This window comes from Salvelinus fontinalis, chromosome 8 (assembly GCF_029448725.1).
Source record: "Salvelinus fontinalis isolate EN_2023a chromosome 8, ASM2944872v1, whole genome shotgun sequence".
NCBI lineage: Eukaryota > Metazoa > Chordata > Actinopteri > Salmoniformes > Salmonidae > Salvelinus > Salvelinus fontinalis.
This window is the reverse complement of record NC_074672.1, coordinates 32616796-32640162: the sequence shown is the minus strand read 5'-3', so window position 1 is coordinate 32640162 and position 23367 is coordinate 32616796. Positions and strand designations below refer to the sequence as shown.

At 45.1% G+C, this 23367-nt stretch overlaps 2 protein-coding genes across 3 annotated transcripts in view; both read right to left on the bottom strand.

Annotated features, from left to right (window-relative positions):
• The window catches only part of opn7b (opsin 7, group member b), a 154863-nt gene that overhangs the window by 90921 nt on the left and 40575 nt on the right, over positions 1-23367 (bottom strand). The gene's annotated exons all lie outside the window — the stretch shown is intronic.
• Positions 18094-22134, bottom strand: LOC129861490 (uncharacterized). The gene is made up of 5 exons (XM_055932873.1): positions 22127-22134; positions 19635-19871; positions 19220-19408; positions 18459-19052; positions 18094-18235 (listed from the first exon to the last, which is right to left on the bottom strand). Exons 1-5 carry the CDS (start codon positions 22132-22134, stop codon positions 18094-18096), a joined length of 1170 nt encoding a protein of 389 aa, XP_055788848.1.

Here is a 23367-nt window from a genome sequence, read left to right as displayed (position 1 = left end):
TGGAAAAAATACATCTATGCACTTAAATAGTGAATACTCCTGTTGTGAAGAGAAGCAACGTGCTTAATATTAGGAAAGTTGAGAAACAAATATATTAGGTCTACCCTATAGTAAGCTGATGGGATTCTCCTCTTTTTAATAGAGGCCATTATTCTGTTTTCTCATGCAATTGCATAGCCTATAGAAATGTTGTACAACCTGAGCTCATGGGCTCTCATGAAGTGTTTGATATGATTTTCAATTACATTTGCATTGATGTCAGAGTGATTACAGAGTGCTGAATACCAGGCAGTTAGCAAGTTTAGTAGGCTACTAATGGCCATCAGCAGCATCATGGCTTGGAGAAGCCTAATTACCATGACTAAATGGGCATCATGACTGACCGAGGTGTGGCGGTATTACGGTCAGCATAACAGCCCCACTCTCACCTAGATGTTCCCTTTGTTGTGCACTGTAAGAACATGTCATTTTGATTCAAGTGCACAAACATTCAGGATTTTTTCTTGCCTCACATTTTTCCTATGAGTTTTGCCTGTTTACACCGTCTCTATCATGGCATGATGAATAGCCTTCTTGCTGCCCTTTAAAAGGCACTTTGCCACTTTGTACGCACGCACGCACATACAGTACACCACATGAACACACACACAGTGATTTATACATCCTGGCCAATAAATATGTTGCTCTCTCTTTATCTATTAATCTTCTCTTTTCTCTCCCTCTTCTCCTCTCTTCTCATCTCCTCTGTTTTTGATTTGACAGATTCAGAGCTTGTTGTGTGTGGCAGGGGGTACAAAAAGACAGAGCATCTCACAGAGAACAGGACAGAACAGAGAATATAAGGGAAGGAAATAATAGGCAATTCTTACTACAAACCAGGACTCTGTTTCTAGAGGAACTAGAGGAAAACAACAACAAAAACATCTGATGATAGGGCCTCCAGGGTGGAGCAGTGGTCTAGGGTTCGCACCCAGGCTCTGTCGCAGCCGGCCGCGACCGGGAGGTCCGTGGGGCGACGCACAATTGGCCTAGCATCGTCCGGGTTAGGGAGGGTTTGGCCGGTAGGGATATCCTTGTCGCGCTCCAGCGACTCGCTCCAGCGACTCCTGTGGCTGGCCGGTGCAGCAAGCTAACCAAGGTGGCCAGGTGCACGGTGTTTCCTCCGACACATTGGTGCGGCTGGCTTCCGGGTTGGAGGCGTGCTGTGTTAAGAAGCAGTGCGGCTTGGTTGGGTTGTGCTTCAGAGGACGCTTGGCTTTCGACTTTTGTCTCTCCCGAGCCTGTACGGGAGTTGTAGCGATGAGACAAGATAGTAATTACTATTGATTGGATACCACGAAAATTGGGGAGAAAAAAAACAAGAAAAAAAACAAACATCTAATGATGCTTGTCTGCTAGTCAAAGGTAAAACAATTGCTTGTGTTCAGTTTTATGCATCAATGGCATGATAATGCAGTTCATATTGTCAATAAACTGTGTGGCATTTTCCTCTGAGTTTGACCGGGCGCTTTAATGAGTGTCCACGTGCCTGCCTGTGCCCGTGTGTGTGAGAGTGCATACAGTACATGTGAGTGAGAGTGCTTGCGTGCCTGTGTGCCTGTGTGTGTGCGTGCGTGCGTGCGTGCGTGCGTGTGTGCGTAGGTGCGGGTGGATGTGTGCATGTGTATCTTTCTTAGTGGGAGTGTAGTGAATGGCTCAGTCGTCAGATGACAAATTGCTTGTGGCTGACCTTTTGACCTCTCATTAGACAGCCAGTTAGAGGGCTTTGTCAATGCCTTTTTCCAACTGCTTATAACCACACGGTTAAAACCAAGAAGGTCGATTTATCTCATCTTCAACCGTACCTGTAGAGCCATTTCCTTATTAGATAAGAAAACAGATGCTGTCATGGTGTTCATCTATGTATTGCAGAGAAATGTGTCACAGTGCCTCTGAGGGAAACACATTGAGGGAGTCTCTGCTCCAGCTGCTAGCTGCTGTGTCTGTCGTTCTGTCTTGCTTGCTGCAGCATGTAACATAGGGGAACTGCTTTATCTCTTGTGTGGTGTTTGTGTTTTTGTTATTCACCCAATGTTCACGGGTCTGATGAACCCACAACATTATTATTATTATTTTTTTAAATACAGCCATAATAATTTAAGAAACAATTCTTTATACTCAGATGTTGACTTATGTCAATTTCAAACAATATGGACAGCATACATGGATGATATTTGCTATTTACCTCTGCAAGATCACATTTATCAATAAAAGCGCTTTTCGTTTAAAAAAAAGTAAAATGTGATTTTTGCAAACAAAAATCAATTATATCAAGACGTGGGTGGAATAAATTATGTTCATCTTGAACAAATATAAATAAAGCAAGGTTTTCATCACTGTTGATGTTTGAACTGAACAAATTAGAAGGAGAAATTTTACATACAGTATTTTATGGAAATTATAAATGAGCCCCATTGAACACAAATTAAGGCCAGTCTACACACCACATGTGTCACGACTTCCACCGAAGTCGGCTCCTCTCCTTGTTCAGGCGGCGTTCGGCGGTCGACGTCACCGGCCTTCTAGCCATCGCCGCTCCATTTTTCATTGTTCCATTTGTTTTGTCTTGTTCCCCGCACACCTGGTTTACATTCCCTAATCACATTGTATTTATATATTCCTCTGTTCCCCCCATGTCCTTGTGTGGAATTGTTTTTGTTTCATGTTCAGTGTGACGAACCAGGCTGGTTTTTCCCCCCTGGATATTCTTGTTTAACCCATAGGAGGTTTGATTATTAACGTTAGTTTGTGACTGTATTTTGCGCATTTCTCTTTTGGCATTTCGGCTGGAGGTTTGACAAAGTTGCGTCCTTTTTGTTGTGCTTCTGCCCTAATAGAGAGTGCGCCTGATCCCAACTCTTCTCTCCTGCACCTGACTTCAACACCAGTAGCGCACACGCTGACAACATGAGGGACAGAGTTTTACCCTGTGTGTTTTGCAAATGTATTTCTTGCACTTGATGCATGTGTACTGTTTCTTCCTGTCCTTCTTGGGTCCACACACATCGCAGCGCTTCTTCTATTTGCTGCTGGCTGCAATCTAGAATGATGAAAACACTTAGTTCAGGAATTTAACTAACGTCTCACTCACTCACCCACATATATAGTCAGAGCATGCCAAGGCAGGAGAGTCAGATACACACACATGCAACAACATCACTCACACTCACTTCTGGTATTGGAGTTGTTGATTCTGTGGATCGGGCAGATGGGGCACCAGCATCCTCCTCCTAAATCCTACACACAATGGCTGCAGATGCTGGGGTCCTTGGGATATGGTGCCTCCTCTGGATTGGAGGTCTTACTGATGCTTTGCCCAGCTCCTTGAGAAAGAGCCGTCTCCTCTGGAGCTTCCCTCTGTTCCAATCTGGGTTCAACGCCGTCCAGATGACAAACGCGTTGTACGCCGAGATGTCCAAGATGTTGAAGAATATCACAAATGGCCAGCGTAGGGTTCTTCTTTTGCAGCAGTAGCCAGTCACAAGCTTGTCTAAATTGTCCACCTCTCCTTTTGTGGCATTGTAATAGTTTATAATTTTTGTTTTTTGATGTTCCTGGCCACAGATTATCCCATCCCAATGCAGCGCACTCATGAGTACCAACCTTTTGCCTTTCATTGGCACATAGGACACTAGGGACATGTCGGCCGTGAACACAAACTTAAAGGAATTGATAGGCCTGTTCCGTGTATTCAACAGCTTGTTTTTCCGTACTGTTCCTACCATCATCAGCTTCCTCTTGAGGAGCTCTTGTCCCAGCTTGTCAAAGTAAAAAAGTTGTCGCATGTGATGTTGTGGCCACGGAGTCCCTGTGTCATGTCCAGGACAACCCGCATCCTTTGGTTCTTCTCAGGGGCTTCTCAGTCTGGCCTCCCCGTTCCACGCAAGTTCCACGCAGCATCACAGGAAGCCCAATTCATGATTCCATATTTTGCGGGTTTAGTCGGTATGTACTGAATGAAGGGGAAGCGGCCCCTAAATGGCATAAACTGCTCCTCAACAGTAACGTTGGGCCCAGGGTTGTAAAATACTTGTTCTACACTGACTTGATTGTAGCTAGCTTGTTTCTCTTCCGCCAAGCTGGTCTGGTGTCTCGGTTATTGAAGCAGATAAGTTTTCCAGAGACATTGATGCACGGAAAAGTTATCTGACAATTTATGCATCCCACAGGGATTCTGTGGATACCCCTCTGGATCTGAATACACCAGCAAGGATAAGAACCCCAAAGTATGCATGTAAATGAGTTTGGTCCATCTTCTTCAATCTCTCTCAAAAAGCACCCCTTCCCTCCAAATTAGTGCAGTCCAGAATGATTTTCTGGATGGTGTCTGGGATGAACAGTTCAAAAGAAGACTTTATGTCCTGCATAAAGTCCGGTTACATGAGTAACCGCCACCCGCGTCAGCCCTTGTTGCATCCATAAGGGGTGGCTCATTCCTTGGGTAAGAAGACCATTCATTTTCATTTTTTTTTTGACATCCATATTTTGCCTCCTGCAGGCTGATGAGGAACTGGTTACTGACGGGCAGGTCCTGGGGCTGGTTACTGATGGGCTGGTCCTGGGGCTGGTTACTGACGGGCAGGTCCTGGGGCTGGTTACTAATGGGCTGGTCCTGGGGCTGGTTACTGACGGGCAGGTCCTGGGGCTGGTTGCTGACGGGCTGGTCCTGGGGCTGGTTACTGATGGGCTGGTCCTGGGGCTGGTTACTGACGGGCTGGTCCTGGGGCTGATTACTGACTGGCTGGTCCTGGGCTGGTTACTGATGGGCTGGTCCTGGGGCTGGTTGCTGACGGGCTGGTCCTGGGGCTGGTTACTGACGGGCAGGTCCTGGGGCTAGTTGCTGACGGGCCGGTCCTGGGACTGGTTACTGACGGGCTGGTCCTGGGGCTGGTTACTGATGGGCTGGTCCTGGGGCTGGTTGCTGACGGGCTGGTCCTGGGGCTGGTTACTGACGGGCTGGTCCTGGGGCTGGTTACTGACGGGCAGGTCCTGGGGCTGGTTGCTGACGGGCTGGTCCTGGGGCTGGTTACTGATGGGCTGGTCCTGGGGCTGGTTACTGACGGGCTGGTCCTGGGGCTGGTTACTGACGGGGTGGTCCTGGGGCTGGTTACTGACGGGCTGGTCCTGGGGCTGGTTACTGACGGGCTGGTCCTGGGGCTGGTTACTGACGGGCTGGTCCTGGGGCTGGTTACTGACGGGCAGGTCCTGGGCTGGTTTCTGACGGGCTGGTCCTGGGGCTGGTTACTGACGGGCTGGTCGTGGGGCTGGTTACTGATGGGCTGGTCCTGGGGCTGGCTGAAGGTCAATCTCATCCTCTTCTTCCATCTCACTGTCAGACTCCGAATTGACAGAGACATGATCCACATATTCTGAAAATTATTTTTCTTCCAAAGTGGAAGACGCTCCTTCCACACTAGCTTCTCTCTCTGGAAAAATGAATTCTATGGTCCTCTGAGCAGAGATGATTTTTTCCATACTGATTGATTATGGTAAGGAGCCACACATGCAAAGCTATCTATTTGTTGTGTCCCTCCCCAAATTTGCACCTGGCTGTGGTAGAGTGTGGGAAAATACTGCACTTTTTACAATATATAAAAATAATGTAACGAAATAATGTATTGTAATAATATTGCACAGGTTCCCACAAGACATTGTGTAGTTTCACACACCAAAAAGGGTGTGAGTGTGAGTACGAGAAAAGAGTACGAGAAAAGTGGGAGACAGGCAGACAGGCAGGGAGACAGACAGGTTATTGGTGCTATGTTGAAACAGCAGGCCCAGGGAGGAGGAAGACATAGTGAAGGCCCCGTTTTGTTTCATTTTTACTTGTTTTCACCTACACACACACTTTTCCACACTTTTCTTACCCCCGAACACCACATATATAAAATAGATGTGTAGGGGAGTGCACAGTGTGCACTCAATGAAAAATGTGTTATTTTACATGTTCTTCACAGAAAATGAGCCAAGACCAATGAGTCTCAAGTTGAAAAAGTATTAATTGTATCATTTTTCTTTAAGTAAACATTGAAAATGGGTTTTTCGCAGACCCGATCACCACACAAGGGTTAAACACTGTAATGATGAGTGGTGGTGCTCATTAGGGTGACTGGCGAGGTGGGGGTGTATGCGTTGGTGCTCATTAGGGTGACTGGCGAGGTGGGGGTGTATGCGTTGGTGCTCATTAGGGTGACTGGCGAGGTGGGGGTGTATGCGTTGGTGCTCATTAGGGTGACTGGCGAGGTGGGGGTGTATGCGTTGGTGCTCATTAGGGTGACTGGCGAGGTGGGGGTGTATGCGTTGGTGCTCATTAGGGTGACTGGCGAGGTGGGGGTGTATGCGTTGGTGCTCATTAGGGTGGCTGGCGAGGTGGGGGTGTATGCGTTGGTGCTCATTAGGGTGACTGGCGAGGTGGGGGTGTATGCGTTGGTGCTCATTAGGGTGACTGGCGAGGTGGGGGTGTATGCGTTGGTGCTCATTAGGGTGACTGGCGAGGTGGGGGTGTATGCGTTGGTGCTCATTAGGGTGACTGGCGAGGTGGGGGTGTATGCGTTGGTGCTCATTAGGGTGACTGGCGAGGTGGGGGTGTATGCGTTGATGCTCATTAGGGTGACTGGCGAGGTGGGGGTGTATGCGTTGGTGCTCATTAGGGTGACTGGCGAGGTGGGGGTGTATGCGTTGGTGCTCATTAGGGTGACTGGCGAGGTGGGGGTGTATGCGTTGGTGCTCATTAGGGTGACTGGCGAGGTGGGGGTGTATGCGTTGGTGCTCATTAGGGTGACTGGCGAGGTGGGGGTGTATGCGTTGGTGCTCATTAGGGTGACTGGCGAGGTGGGGGTGTATGCGTTGGTGCTCATTAGGGTGACTGGCGAGGTGGGGGTGTATGCGTTGGTGCATATGTTTGTGTTTATTAGAAGTTATGCTTACAGTTGTGAACTACATGCATATATGCAGCCAGGTCACCGGTGATACAAGTCAGTATTCAACATCCATCCATGTCTGAGGACGTTCGGAGATGGTGTGGAAACCGGCCACTCGGAGGCAACAGTGAGTGATGTTACCTACAAGTAGGTTTTGGTTTTCTAGGGTGTTGTGGATGGGGATAGCGGATAGACGTAAGCATCTGCCTCTTTGCTAAAGGCTGGAAGTTTGAATCCAGCGAAAGAAAGTAGTTGAAGCTAATTTTTTTTAACCCTAAACTTAAAAATGCAGTGTTAATGCCTAAACTTAAGCTTGAACACTTTGAAATTTGACAATTGAGAAACATGGATAAACGTCTAATTCTGATGTGAGACTGTGAGAGCTAGTTGCTTCATAAGATCTGTCTGTGTTGGGATGGACACGAAGGAAAGTGGTCCATCCCTCTATCCCACCATTTCTCCATCCCTCTGTTCTTGCCCTTGTGTGTTTCCTGTCTCACTAGAGGCTACCTAGTCAATAATCGTCATGGTGATGGATTGGCTAGATGATGGATTGGCTAGATGATTGATTGACGGTATGAAAGAGTGCATGTGATAAAAGCAGATTAGTCATTCTTCAAAAGTGCTGGCAGGAAGCCAGTTTTGCCTCTTACAGCCTCATTCCCTTCACAACCAAAGCAAACAAACTGAAGGACAATTAGCTTTGCTGCTATTTCCCTTATTTTACATCCTAATTTACAGCTCAAGCCTTCTCCTGCGGCTGGGCTTTCTATTTTAGTGAAGGGCTTATTCCTTTACGGAGCCGGCTTCCTGTTTTATTTTGTATTGTGTTAATCACTTGACAAAAGCAAATCCCCAAATTTCTGAATTACATATGAAGGCAGGATATTCCGGCTTTTAGTCTAGTGTTGGATGCTGATTGCAGGCAGTTAGGATCTTGGATTGTTCTCTGCTGTATCTGTTATGAGAGCGGGGTGAAAAAGAGAAAACAGGACGGAGTGGAAGATATATGAGATGAGGCTACAGAGTTTTAGCTCTTTTGGGTCCTTTCTTCTACAACTCAAGGAAAAAGCAGATGAAAGAGAAAGGGATTGACAAGACAAGAAAGAGAGAGAGAATCTGTGCTCACTGCTACCCCAGTGTATAGCCTGTCTCTGTGTCTCTGAGAGTCGTATGCGACTGTGTGGTGAAAACGTATGCGACTGTGTGGCACTGGGCACTCATCTGGTGTTCTGTGAATAATAGTCTCTGTTCCTAGAGGGGGAATAATGTTACTGAAGGGGGAAGAGGAACAAAACAGTAGCAGCCACCACACAGCGCTCATCAAGAAAACTCATTAAAAGCAGTACAGATTAAAAAGAGGTGGGAGAGAAGAACAGTCACATTCCCTTTCTATCATTTGTGTCTTTTGAACACCTTTCGTTCTGTCACGGGAGTCTATCTTTATCTCCCTCTCTCTTTATCCCCTCTCTCTTTATCTCCCTCCATCTCTCTCTGTCTCTCCCTTTATCTCTCTCTCTTTTTCTCCTTACCTCTCAGTCACTGTCTCTCTTTCTCTCTCTCTCTCGCTCTCTATCTTTTAGGGGCCTTTCTCCCACAGCACTTGACTGTATCCTGTCTCCCTGTCAAAGGGCTTGATTTGAATATCAGAACACCATCATATCCTGCCCAGAAACACATGAACACACACAGGGAAGAGCACACACTCACCATCTGCAGATATGTGAGCCTGTCTACAGCAGTCCTTAATCTTCTATCATCAGACATGCACAACTAGCTCTCACAGTCTCATGTCAGAATTAGACGCTCATTGTTTCTCAAACATCAAATTTAAAATAGTTCAAGGTTAATTTTAGGCATTAACTCTGCATTTTTAAGGTTAGTGTTAGGGATAGGGTTACATTTTTTTTTAGCATAAACAACTTTCTATCGCTGGATTAAAACTTCCAGCCTTTGACACCAGAGGCAGATGCTTACGTCTATCCCCATCCACAGCGCCCTAGCAAAACTGAAGCCTACTTGAAGGTAACATCACTCACTGTTGCCCCTAGTGGCCAGTTTCCACATAATCTCCCAACGTCCTCAGATATGGATAGACGTTGAATACTGACTTCTCTCACAAGTGACCTGGCTGGACATGCATGGACCTTTATTAATAACCACCATCCTCCCAAAACACATCAATATTTAACACACTCATCAAAGAAGGGCATAACATCCCCATCCTCAGCAGCACAAGATGTTTTGGGACTGTGTGTGTGTGCATGTGCGCTCGTGTGTGTGTGTGTGTGTGTGTGTGTGTGTGTGTGTGTGTGTGTGTGTGTGTGTGTGTGTGTGTGTGTGTGTGTGTGTGTGTGTGTGTGTGTGTGTGTGTGTGTATGTGTGTGCGTGTCCGTGTGTGTGTGTGTGTCATAACAAAAGCCTAATAGCAGGAGTCATGTCCTTAATTAAAATATACATCCGTTCCTTCATGAGACAATCTTTTAATTAATACGAGAGTCAAAAGTAAAACCTCATTCTCCCTCATCTCACCACGCTCCAGGTGTTATGCTCTACCACATCTCCAGACATCCCCTACCCCAGCCAATGTACTCAACAACTCAACCACCCCTACCTGGGCCAATATATTTTAAGACTAAAGTAGGTGCTCATTGCTGTTCAAATACCAGCCAAGCACTGAGCCAAACATACAGAAAGCACCATCTGTCCAGAAAAGCATATGGGGGAAAATAACCACCACTTTATAAAACACAAAACTAGTTAGCTGTTTGACTTTCACATCAAGTAATATTCATAACTAACAAACGTCAATGCATAGAAATCCCACATCTCAGATGTTGTGAATTTAAAATGATTGACCTTGGAGTTGGAGAGTGGAGACACTGCATGGGGCAGTCAAGTTATGCTGTCTTTAAGAATAATTCGACAATAAAAACCGTTAGACCATCAAGATATGATATTTTATTGTTACAGTAGTTACAGTACCTAGTCATGATGTCTAAGTGTGTCACAATTCAATCAGAAATCACAGTGAAAAAAGAGACAACAAGAGTAAACAAATACAAAACAAGGAAAATCAATTATATAGACAAATGTTGAATTAAAATATATATTGCCTTTACAATGTATGAAATTACATATTTTGTTTCTTTCCTGAAAGGGAATTTGTGGTGTGAAAAATGAAGTTTCAAAGTGTTTTCTACATCGGTTTGATCATTGGAGTTCAGAGACACAGCTTTCTCAAAGTCTGCCCTGAAAAAGGATTAGTGCTCCTGTTTCTGTCTCAAACTGTTCCTACTAAACTACCCTGCTTAAATCCCTTACCATTCACTCAAACTGTTCCTACTAAACTACCCTGCTTAGATCCCTTACCATTCACTCAAACTGTTCCTACTAAACTACCCTGCTTAAATCCCTTACCATTCACTCAAACTGTTCCTACTAAACTACCCTGCTTAGATCCCTTACCATTCACTCAAACTGTTCCTACTAAACTACCCTGCTTAAATCCCTTACCATTCACTCAAACTGTTCCTACTAAACTTCCCTGCTTAAATCGCTTACCATTCACTCAAACTGTTCCTACTAAACTACCCTGCTTAGATCCCTTACCATTCACTCAAACTGTTCCTACTAAACTACCCTGCTTAAATCCCTTACCATTCACTCAAACTGTTCCTACTAAACTACCCTGCTTAGATCCCTTACCATTCACTCAAACTGTTCCTACTAAACTACCCTGCTTAAATCCCTTACCATTCACTCAAACTGTTCCTACTAAACTACCCTGCTTAAATCCCTTACCATTCACTCAAACTGTTCCTACTAAACTACCCTGCTTAGATCCCTTACCATTCACTCAAACTGTTCCTACTAAACTACCCTGCTTAAATCCCTTACCATTCACTCAAACTGTTCCTACTAAACTACCCTGCTTAGATCCCTTACCATTCACTCAAACTGTTCCTACTAAACTACCCTGCTTAGATCCCTTACCATTCACTCAAACTGTTCCTACTAAACTACCCTGCTTAAATCCCTTACCATTCACTCAAACTGTTCCTACTAAACTACCCTGCTTAAATCCCTTACCATTCACTCAAACTGTTCCTACTAAACTACCCTGCTTAGATCCCTTACCATTCACTCAAACTGTTCCTACTAAACTACCCTGCTTAAATCCCTTACCATTCACTCAAACTGTTCCTACTAAACTACCCTGCTTAGATCCCTTACCATTCACTCAAACTGTTCCTACTAAACTACCCTGCTTAAATCCCTTACCATTCACTCAAACTGTTCCTACTAAACTACCCTGCTTAGATCCCTTACCATTCACTCAAACTGTTCCTACTAAACTACCCTGCTTAAATCCCTTACCATTCACTCAAACTGTTCCTACTAAACTTCCCTGCTTAAATCGCTTACCATTCACTCAAACTGTTCCTACTAAACTACCCTGCTTAAATCCCTTACCATTCACTCAAACTGTTCCTACTAAACTACCCTGCTTAGATCCCTTACCATTCACTCAAACTGTTCCTACTAAACTACCCTGCTTAAATCCCTTACCATTCACTCAAACTGTTCCTACTAAACTACCCTGCTTAAATCCCTTACCATTCACTCAAACTGTTCCTACTAAACTACCCTGCTTAGATCCCTTACCATTCACTCAAACTGTTCCTACTAAACTACCCTGCTTAAATCCCTTACCATTCACTCAAACTGTTCCTACTAAACTACCCTGCTTAGATCCCTTACCATTCACTCAAACTGTTCCTACTAAACTACCCTGCTTAAATCCCTTACCATTCACTCAAACTGTTCCTACTAAACTACCCTGCTTAAATCCCTTACCATTCACTCAAACTGTTCCTACTAAACTACCCTGCTTAAATCGCTTACCATTCACTCAAACTGTTCCTACTAAACTACCCTGCTTAGATCCCTTACCATTCACTCAAACTGTTCCTACTAAACTATCCTGCTTAAATCCCTTACCATTCACTCAAACTGTTCCTACTAAACTACCCTGCTTAGATCCCTTACCATTCACTCAAACTGTTCCTACTAAACTACCCTGCTTAGATCCCTTACCATTCACTCAAACTGTTCCTACTAAACGACCCTGCTTAAATCCCTTAACATTCACTCAAACTGTTCCTACTAAACTACCCTGCTTAGACCCCTTACCATTCACTCAACCTGTTCCTACTAAACTACCCTGCTTAAATCCCTTACCATTCACTCAAACTGTTCCTACTAAACTACCCTGCTTAGATCCCTTACCATTCACTCAAACTGTTCCTACTAAACTACCCTGCTTAGATCCCTTACCATTCACTCAAACTGTTCCTACTAAACTACCCTGCTTAAATCCCTTACCATTCACTCAAACTGTTCCTACTAAACTACCCTGCTTAGATCCCTTACCATTCACTCAAACTGTTCCTACTAAACTACCCTTCTTAAATCCCTTACCATTCACTCAAACTGTTCCTACTAAACTACCCTGCTTAAATCCCTTACCATTCACTCAAACTGTTCCTACTAAACTACCCTGCTTAAATCCCTTACCATTCACTCAAACTGTTCCTACTAAACTACCCTGCTTAAATCCCTTACCATTCACTCAAACTGTTCCTACTAAACTACCCTGCTTAAAATCCCTTACCATTCACTCAAACTGTTCCTACTAAACTACCCTGCTTAAATCCCTTACCATTCACTCAAACTGTTCCTACTAAACTACCCTTCTTAAATCCCTTACCATTCACTCAAACTGTTCCTACTAAACTACCCTGCTTAAATCCCTTACCATTCACTCAAACTGTTCCTACTAAACTACCCTGCTTAAATCCCTTACCATTCACTCAAACTGTTCCTACTAAACTACCCTGCTTAAATCCCTTACCATTCACTCAAACTGTTCCTACTAAACTACCCTGCTTAAAATCCCTTACCATTCACTCAAACTGTTCCTACTAAACTACCCTGCTTAAATCCCTTACCATTCACTCAAACTGTTCCTACTAAACTACCCTGCTTAAATCCCTTACCATTCACTCAAACTGTTCCTACTAAACTACCCTGCTTAAAATCCCTTACCATTCACTCAAACTGTTCCTACTAAACTACCCTGCTTAAAATCTCTTACCATTCACTCAAACTGTTCCTACTAAACTAGCCTGCTTAAATCCCTTACCATTCACTACAGGCACCCTTGTTTCAAATACACGTTGAATGAACTAAATAGAGAACTTGATAAACCTTAAGTAGAAACTTAGCTTTGTAAAGAAAAAGACACCAATACTCATAGGAGAGGAAACAGGAGTAACACCTCAAAGCAAGCACTGACAACTGACATAAATGTAATAAAACATATGGTTTGTCCCATTTCAAGCCACATGACGTCTCCTTCTCCCATCAACACCTATAGTTTAAGTGTAACAAGTGTCATATGGAAAGAAAGGTAATAAAGGAAGCAGTACAGAAAGTGACAGGGTAATGTAAGGAGAGGGAGAGATAGCTGTTTGAAGACAGAGATGCAGAAAGTGACAGGATGATGTAAGGAGAGGGAGGGATAGCTGTTTGAAGACAGAGATGCAGAAAGTGACAGGGTGATGTAAGGAGAGGGAGGGATAGCTGTTTGAAGACAGAGATGCAGAATGTGACAGGGTGATGTAAGGAGAGGGAGGGATAGCTGTTTGAAGACAGAGATGCAGAAAGTGACAGGGTGATGTAAGGAGAGGGAGGGATAGCTGTTTGAAGACAGAGATGCAGAATGTGACAGGGTGATGTAAGGAGAGGGAGGGATAGCTGTTTGAAGACAGAGATGCAGAAAGTGACAGGGTGATGTAAGGAGAGGGAGGGATAGCTGTTTGAAGACAGAGATGCAGAATGTGACAGGGTGATGTAAGGAGAGGGAGGGATAGCTGTTTGAAGACAGAGATGCAGAAAGTGACAGGGTGATGTAAGGAGAGGGAGGGATAGCTGTTTGAAGACAGAGATGCAGAAAGTGACAGGGTGATGTAAGGAGAGGGAGGGATAGCTGTTTGAAGACAGAGATACACTTTTCTAGGAACTCAGATATGCATTGGGGACACACATGCACGCTCGCTCGCACATACACACACGCACAGAAAAGGCACACACACGTGCACACAAATCTCTGAGATCAAATATAGCAGTATTCATCAATATCCAAGGAATGGTCAAATTGATGGATGATTCTGCATATTTCAATGGATACTGTAACATCTTCAGAATGAAGCTTCCATTTTCCAGTGTGCCCTTACATGGCGCATACATATTGTTATGTATCTCCATCCCATCATGTCATCTCTCTCTCCTCCCTCATTTTCTCTCCATTTCCTCATTTTTTCTTGATGATGATGCCTCTCTTGTTTTAAATGCTTCATCTTGTCTGTATCTGACTGTGTTTCTTGCTCTCTCACTCTCTCTCTTAGTGTTTGTGGCTGTGTTTTGCCGTGCCTCTATATCTCAATGTGTTCGGACACTATATCTCCCTACCCCTTTCTTTGTCTTTTCCACAGTTTGTTCTGACACTATCTCTCCCTCTCTCTGTCTCCACCACAGTTGTTCTGACACTATCTCTCTCTCTCCCACTCTGTGTCTCTACCACAGTTTGTACTGACACACTCTTTCCCTCTCTCTGTCTCTACCACAGCATGTTCTGACACTATTTATCCCTCTCCCTCTCCCTCTCCCTCTCCCTCTCCCTTTCCCTCTCCCTCTCCCTCTCCCTCTCTTTGTCTCCAACACAGTTTGTTCTGTCACTATCTCTTCCTCTCTCTGTCTCCACCACAGTTGTTCTGACACTATCTCTCCCTCTCCCTCTCTCTGTCTCCACCACAGTTTGTTCTGACACAATCTCTCCCTCTCTCTGTCTCTACCACAGCTTGTTCTAATACTATCTCTCCATCTCTCTGTCTCTACCACAGTTTGTTCTGACACAATCTCTCCCTCTCTCTGTCTCTACCACAGCTTGTTCTAATACTATCTCTCCATCTCTCTGTCTCTACCACAGTTTGTTCTGACACAATCTCTCCCTCTCTCTGTCTCTACCACAGTTTGTTCTGACACAATCTCTCCCTCTCTCTGTCTCTACCACAGCTTGTTCTAATACTATCTCTCCATCTCTCTGTCTCTACCACAGTTTGTTCTGACACAATCTCTCCCTCTCTCTGTCTCTACCACAGCTTGTTCTAATACTATCTCTCCATCTCTCTGTCTCTACCACAGTTTGTTCTGACACAATCTCTCCCTCTCTCTGTCTCTACCACAGTTTGTTCTGACACAATCTCTCCCTCTCTCTGTCTCTACCACAGCTTGTTCTAATACTATCTCTCCATCTCTCTGTCTCTACCACAGTTTGTTTTGACACAATCTCTCCCTCTCTCTGTCTCTACCACAGCTTGTTCTGACACTATCTCTCCCTCTCCCTCTCTCTGTCTCCACCACAGTTTGTTCTGACACAATCTCTCCCTCTCTCTGTCTCTACCACAGCTTGTTCTAATACTATCTCTCCATCTCTCTGTCTCTACCACAGTTTGTTCTGACACAATCTCTCCCTCTCTCTGTCTCTACCACAGCTTGTTCTAATACTATCTCTCCATCTCTCTGTCTCTACCACAGTTTGTTCTGACACAATCTCTCCCTCTCTCTGTCTCTACCACAGCTTGTTCTGACACTATCTCTCCCTCTCCCTCTCTCTGTCTCCACCACAGTTTGTTCTGACACAATCTCTCCCTCTCTCTGTCTCTACCACAGCTTGTTCTAATACTATCTCTCCATCTCTCTGTCTCTACCACAGTTTGTTCTGACACAATCTCTCCCTCTCTCTGTCTCTACCACAGCTTGTTCTAATACTATCTCTCCATCTCTCTGTCTCTACCACAGTTTGTTCTGATACTATCTCTTAATCTCTCTCTCTGTCTCTACCACAGTTTGTACTGACACTATCTCTCCCTCTCCTTCTCTCTGTCTCTACCACAGCTTGTTCTGATACTATATCTCCCTCTCTCTGTCTCTACCACAGTTTGTGCTGACACTACCTCTCCCTCTCTCTGTCTCTACCGCAGTTTGAGATTGAATTCCTCAGTCCAATACAGCACCACTGGTCATCTCCTTCCACAGCACACAATGCAAAATACACTGAGTGTTTCCATGACATAGACTGACCAGGTGAATCAAGGTGAATCCTATGATCCCTTTTTTGATGTCACTTGTTATATCCACTTCAATCTGTGAGGGGGAGGAGACAGGTTAAAAAATGATTTTTAAACCTTGAAACAATTGAGACGTGGATTGTGGACTGTATGTGTGCCATTCAGAGGGTGAATGGGTAAGAGGAAAGATTTAAGTACATTGGGGTATGGAGTATGGTAGTAGTTCAAGAACTGCAACACTGCTGGGTTTTTCATGCTCAACAGTTTCTTGTGTGTGTGTATCAAGCATGGTCCACCACCCAAAGGACATCCAGCCAACTTGACACAACTGTGGGAAGCATTGGAGTCATCATGGGCCAGTATCCCTGTGGAATGCTTGACACCTTTGTATAGTCCATGCTCGACGAATTGAGGCTGTTTTGAGGGTGAAATGGGCTGTAATTCAATATTAGGGAGGTGTTCCTAATGTTTTGTACACTCTGTGTACATTTTAGAACACTAATCTGTATTCAGAACCATCATCATTAACTCATGGTGATTGTGCATTTAAAGTTGAGTCTGTGAGTGCTTTCTCCCTCTCTATGGCTTTCATCACTTCAGAATGTCAGACCACTCGATAGATGTCATGAGTCTCTCGTAGTTAAACACCCCATAAAAAAACACATCCTTCCTTGCCCTCATCCTCTCATCCTCTCTACCTCCTCTGCACCTCTACTCTCACTCCCTCTGTGCTATAGCTTCCAACCCTCATCCCCATCTCTCCATTTATCCTCTCCTCCTCCGTACCCTCATCTATCACTTCCCTCTTCCTTTGCTAATTCGTTGCGTAGGCAGCTCACCCTAGCTCAGCAATGGAAGGTTGATGTGTGATTTTCTGCTTACTTCACTCGTTTAATCTCACTTTTTTAAAGCGGCAATTAGCAGTTAAAATAATAACAAGCCACCCTCCCAGCCCTGTTTCAGTAAAAATCTGAGGTATAGGCCTGGAGAAATGTAACCATGGTCAAATTCATAGATAGAGCTATGTATGCAAGGACAACCATCCATGATATCAAAACTAGAGTTTTAACCATAATTTTAGACTATATAGTATTTGTTTACATTTACTTTGTTTACAAACATTGCAGTATAACAAGCTTATATTTTGGGTTCTGATGGGGTACGACAGTTAAACTAAGCTCATTAGGCATTTATACGTTATATTGAATGGGTTCATATGATTAATTTTAACGTATACAGCAACTGCAGATTGCTCCTTTATTGACTCAATTCCTGATTAATGATTCTGGATGCTGGCACAGTGGCATACTGGCAGGTTAAAAGAGTGGGAGGAAAGGGAGTAGGTATATGTTTTTTTATTTTAATTTTTAATTTTATTTTATCCCATTTTCTCCCCAATTTTTGTGGTATCCAATCGCTAGTAATTACTATCTTGTCTCATCGCTACAACTCCCGTACGGGCTCGGGAGAGACGAAGGTCGAAAGCCATGCGTCCTCCGAAGCACAACCCAACCAAGCCGCACTGCTTCTTAACACAGCGCGCCTCCAAGCCGGAAGCGAGCCGCACCAATGTGTCGGAGGAAACACCGTGTACCTGGCCCCCTTGGTTAGCGCACACTGCGCCCGGCCCGCCACAGGAGTCGCTGGAGCGCGATGAGACAAGGATATCCCTACCGGCCAAACCCTCCCTAACCCGGACGACGCTATGCCAATTGTGCGTCGCCCCACGGACCTCCCGGTCGCGGCCGGCTGCGACAGAGCCTGGGCGCGAACCCAGAGACTCTGGTGGCACAGTTAGCACTGCGATGCAGTGCCCTAGACCACTGCGCCACCCGGGAGGCCCCTGAGTAGGTATATGTTTTATTATGTGTTTGAGTGTATACATGCATGTACTCAATAAACATGTGTCAACTGTGGGCGTGCCTTTCTTGAGGAAGTTCTCACAGCAGAGAGGGAGGAGGAGAGTGTGGCGTGCCTTCCTTGAGGAAGTTCTCACAGTAGGGGGGAGGAGGAGAGTGTGGCGTGCCTTCCTTGAGGAAGTTCTCACAGCAGAGAGGGAGGAGGAGAGTGTGGCGTGCCTTCCTTGAGGAAGTTCTCACAGCAGAGAGGAGGAGGAGAGTGTGGCGTGCCTTCCTTGAGGAAGTTCTCACAGCAGAGAGGGAGGAGGAGAGTGTGGCGTGCCTTCCTTGAGGAAGTTCTCACAGCAGAGAGGGAGGAGGAGAGTGTGGCGTGCCTTCCTTGAGGAAGTTCTCACAGTAGGGAGGAGGAGGAGAGTGTGGCGTGCCTTCCTTGAGGAAGTTCTCACAGTAGGGAGGGAGGAGGAGAGTGTGGCGTGCCTTCCTTGAAGAAGTTCTCACAGTAGGGAGGAGGAGGAGAGTGTGGCGTGCCTTCCTTGAGGAAGTTCTCACAGTAGGGGGGAGGAGGAGAGTGTGGCGTGCCTTCCTTGAGGAAGTTCTCACAGCAGAGAGGGAGGAGGAGAGTGTGGCGTGCCTTCCTTGAGGAAGTTTTCTCACAGTAGGGAGGAGGAGGAGAGTGTGGCGTGCCTTCCTTGAAGAAGTTCTCACAGTAGGGAGGAGGAGGAGAGTGTGGCGTGCCTTCCTTGAGGAAGTTCTCACAGTAGGGAGGAGGAGGAGAGTGTGGCGTGCCTTCCTTGAGGAAGTTCTCACAGTAGGGAGGAGGAGGAGAGTGTGGCGTGCCTTCCTTGAGGAAGTTCTCACAGTAGGGAGGAGGAGAGTGTGGCGTGCCTTCCTTGAGGAAGTTCTCACAGTAGGGAGGAGGAGGAGAGTGTGGCGTGCCTTCCTTGAGGAAGTTCTCACAGCAGGGAGGAGGAGAGTGTGGCGTGCCTTCCTTGAGGAAGTTCTCACAGCAGAGAGGGAGGAGGAGAGTGTGGCGTGCCTTCCTTGAGGAAGTTCTCACAGTAGGGAGGAGGAGAGTGTGGCGTGCCTTCCTTGAGGAAGTTCTCACAGCAGAGAGGAGGAGGAGAGTGTGGCGTGCCTTCCTTGAGGAAGTTCTCACAGCAGAGAGGAGGAGGAGAGTGTGGCGTGCCTTCCTTGAGGAAGTTCTCACAGCAGAGAGGGAGGAGGAGAGTGTGGCGTGCCTTCCTTGAGGAAGTTCTCACAGTAGGGAGGAGGAGGAGAGTGTGGCGTGCCTTCCTTGAGGAAGTTCTCACAGTAGGGAGGAGGAGGAGAGTGTGGCGTGCCTTCCTTGAGGAAGTTCTCACAGCAGAGAGGGAGGAGGAGAGTGTGGCGTGCCTTCCTTGAGGAAGTTCTCACAGTAGGGAGGGAGGAGGAGAGTGTGGCGTGCCTTCCTTGAGGAAGTTCTCACAGTAGGGAGGAGGAGGAGAGTGTGGCGTGCCTTCCTTGAGGAAGTTCTCACAGTAGGGAGGGAGGAGGAGAGTGTGGCGTGCCTTCCTTGAGGAAGTTCTCACAGCAGAGAGGGAGGAGGAGAGTGTGGCGTGCCTTCCTTGAGGAAGTTTTCTCACAGTAGGGAGGGAGGAGGAGAGTGTGGCGTGCCTTCCTTGAGGAAGTTCTCACAGTAGGGAGGAGGAGGAGAGTGTGGCGTGCCTTCCTTGAGGAAGTTCTCACAGTAGGGAGGAGGAGAGTGTGGCGTGCCTTCCTTGAGGAAGTTCTCACAGTAGGGAGGAGGAGGAGAGTGTGGCGTGCCTTCCTTGAGGAAGTTCTCACAGCAGAGAGGGAGGAGGAGAGTGTGGCGTGCCTTCCTTGAGGAAGTTTTCTCACAGCAGGGAGGAGGAGAGTGTGGCGTGCCTTCCTTGAGGAAGTTTTCTCACAGTAGGGAGGGAGGAGGAGAGTGTGGCGTGCCTTCCTTGAGGAAGTTTTCTCACAGTAGGGAGGGAGGAGGAGAGTGTGGCGTGCCTTCCTTGAGGAAGTTCTCTCACAGTAGGGAGGGAGGAGGAGAGTGTGGCGTGCCTTCCTTGAGGAAGTTCTCTCACAGTAGGGAGGGAGGAGGAGAGTGTGGCGTGCCTTCCTTGAGGAAGTTTTCTCACAGCATTGGAGGGAGGAGGAGAGTGTGTTGATGAGGATGTGTTTCCATGGATTCGAACCTTGCGCAACACAAAGTGAAAGGAAATGTGTCAACTTATGATCTGGATTTAAATTAGAGTCGTTGTTATGCAATCAATGGGTTGTCAGACAGGTGTGATGGACCTGTGGCGCTTGAAAAATGGGAATGAAATAAGGGCAAGTGAAAAATGATAAATGTACAGTATGTCGCTGGCAGCACTGGAAGACATTGAATATTCAATAAAACCAAGAATGGTGTACCAGTCTTATTTGAAAAACATACATTTAAGCCCCATGCAGTATATTCATGCTCAACAGAAACTGAAGCCATTGCATATGTCAGACATCATCTGAACTGTGTAGCCACAATGAAGAAAGACACCAGTTGGTGTGTCAGACGGTAGTAAGGAGAAGACACGGACACATGTCACACCTGCAAAACATGTGTAGGCGCAGTAGGTGGAGAGCTGAGCCCTGTGTGACTGCCCGTCAATGGGTTTATCACGTCATTCTTATGCAACAGTCACCAATAACACACACACACACACACACACACACACACACACACACACACACACACACACACACACACACACACACACACACACACACACACACATTGAAACACGCAATCCCTACACACAAATAAGTTGTGTTGGGAAGTCCTGTACATGCATAAAGGACCCTGCATTCAGAAACGATCTGCGGTAGCGTATCAATACCTCCAGTCCATAAGTAGTTCCGTTCGTAACCAGCCAATGAAAGTGTTTAGAAAACAAGATAGAAAAAACAACACTAAATAGAAGAGTTTCATAGTATCTATAAAACTATGAGATTTAGTTATATGTATCTCATCTGGCATGTAAAAATGCTGTGTGCCAGATATTTAAAAACTTTGTTTTCTTCCAGCAAGCATTCAATCGAGATGGAGGGATGTATAATTCAATCGAGATGGAGGGATGTATAATTCAACCGAGATGGAGGGATGTATAATTCAATCGAGATGGAGGGATGTATCATTCAATCGAGATGGAGGGATGTATCATTCAATCGAGATGGAGGGATGTATCATTCAATCGAGATGGAGGGATGTATAATTGAATCGAGATGGAGGGATGTATAATTCAATCGAGATGGAGGGATGTATCATTCAATCGAGATGGAGGGATGTATAATTCAACCGAGATGGAGGGATGTATAATTCAACCGAGATGGAGGGATGTATAATTCAATCGAGATGGAGGGATGTATCATTCAATCGAGATGGAGGGATGTATAATTCAATCGAGATGGAGGGATGTATAATTCCACATAGAAAGGCTTGAAATGGAGAGGAGGCTCTAGAATAGAATTTGGCCTTTCTGCTATTAGCCCATAGAAACACATTGAATAACAGATTCATACATGGAAATAAAGATAGTAAAAAAAGAAGTCAAAAGGAAGTTTGTTTTAAAGTGTCTGTCCGATATCTTAGAGAAATAAGAAAGATGAGAAAACGATGGTCAAAAAATATTTAAACACTTTTTTGAGGGACACTAAACTACTTCCATATATACTTCCATTCATTTAAAAAAAATGTACTGGGATACCTTAAAACGAGTCTTGTAGGGTTTGTCGGTGTCCTAGAGTGTGTGTGTGAGTGTGTGTGTGCGCGCGTGTGTGTGTGCGTGCGTGCATGTGTGTGTGCGCATAGCACATAACAGGTGTCTTTATTTGGACCGACAGACTTATACATAATGCATGTGGGGCTTAAAGGATGGCTGACATTTGGCTGTTCGTCAGTTAGGTTACATCAGCTCTGGGGAAATGGTCTGTGTCCCTGATACTCTGGAGCCTCGCGCACACACACACACACAGACACAAAGTGGGCGGGTAGGCAGGGTTCGATACCGTTTGACTGGGCAGTGTGACACATTTTTAACTGGTCACAAGGGTGACAGTGATAAAATGGTACCTGTTCATGTTAGCTTTTGGTTCACCATTTTTTTTTATCATCATGACTTATTCAAACAGTAATATGCAATTGACCAAAAATTAACCAACTTTCTGAAGAGGCAACAACTGCAAGGGAACGCCCCTGTCTCGGTGTCAGGGTTCAAAATACAGTGAACGTTTTGGAAACTCTCTGGACCAGTCGATCATCCCCATCAGTATTAAAACATATTTTAATAATGGTAATTTTAACCTAGGCTAAATAATTGATTAAAAAGCAGATGGATCCCGTAGCTGTTTGATCATTATCTAGATGATTTATCATACGCACGTCCTAGGATCTTAATGTGAGCTAGTTTGCTACAGCAGGAAAATAATCCTGCATTAACAGGAAATGTGACTTATTATGTGGATTATAATAGATATTTTGTAGGTATTTTGATAGATATTTTGTAGGGGTTGATACATTTTTCTTTAGGGCAAATCAAATCTGACATTTTAAACCTCTACAGGATCGGTGTCCCTATACCGCGACAATTGTTATTAACGTGCACTAATGTGACTAGAATGACATTGTAAGTAACAGCCAGCTTTCCATGCCACAGACATGTCTTATATGGGCAGAAAGCTTAAATTCTTGTTAATCTAACTGAAGTGTCCAATTTACAGTAGCTATTACAGTGAGAAAATACCATGCTATTGTTTGAGGAGAGTGCACAAAAAACGTTTATCACATGAAACGGGTTTGATACATTTACCTCTGAAGGTAGATCAATTACTTACATTCAGTAATCTTGCTCTGATTTGTCATCCTCAGAGTCCCAAAGATAAAATGTAGAATAGTTTTGTTTGATAAAATCCCTTTTCATATTCAAATGTAGGAAATGGTTTCTATAGTTTTAACCTCTGCTGTGTCTGCAGTAATGCAATGCTTCATTGGATCAGTTTGAAACTTTGCACATGCACTGCTGCAATCTAGTGGCCAAAATCTAAATTACGCCTAAACTCCTTTGTGATTTAATGGCCTTTCTCTTGCATGTCAAAGATGAAAAAAATGCAATTGTTTTTGGTTTGTATACATTTTTACCAGATCCAATGTGTTATTTTCTCCTACATTAATTTCACATTTCCACACACTTCAAAGTGTTTCCCTTTAAATGGTATCAAGAAAATGCATATCCTTGCTTCAGGTCCTGAGCTACAGGCAGTTAGATTTGGGTACTGAAATAAAGGGTCCGATCCCCAATTACATTACTTATGTGC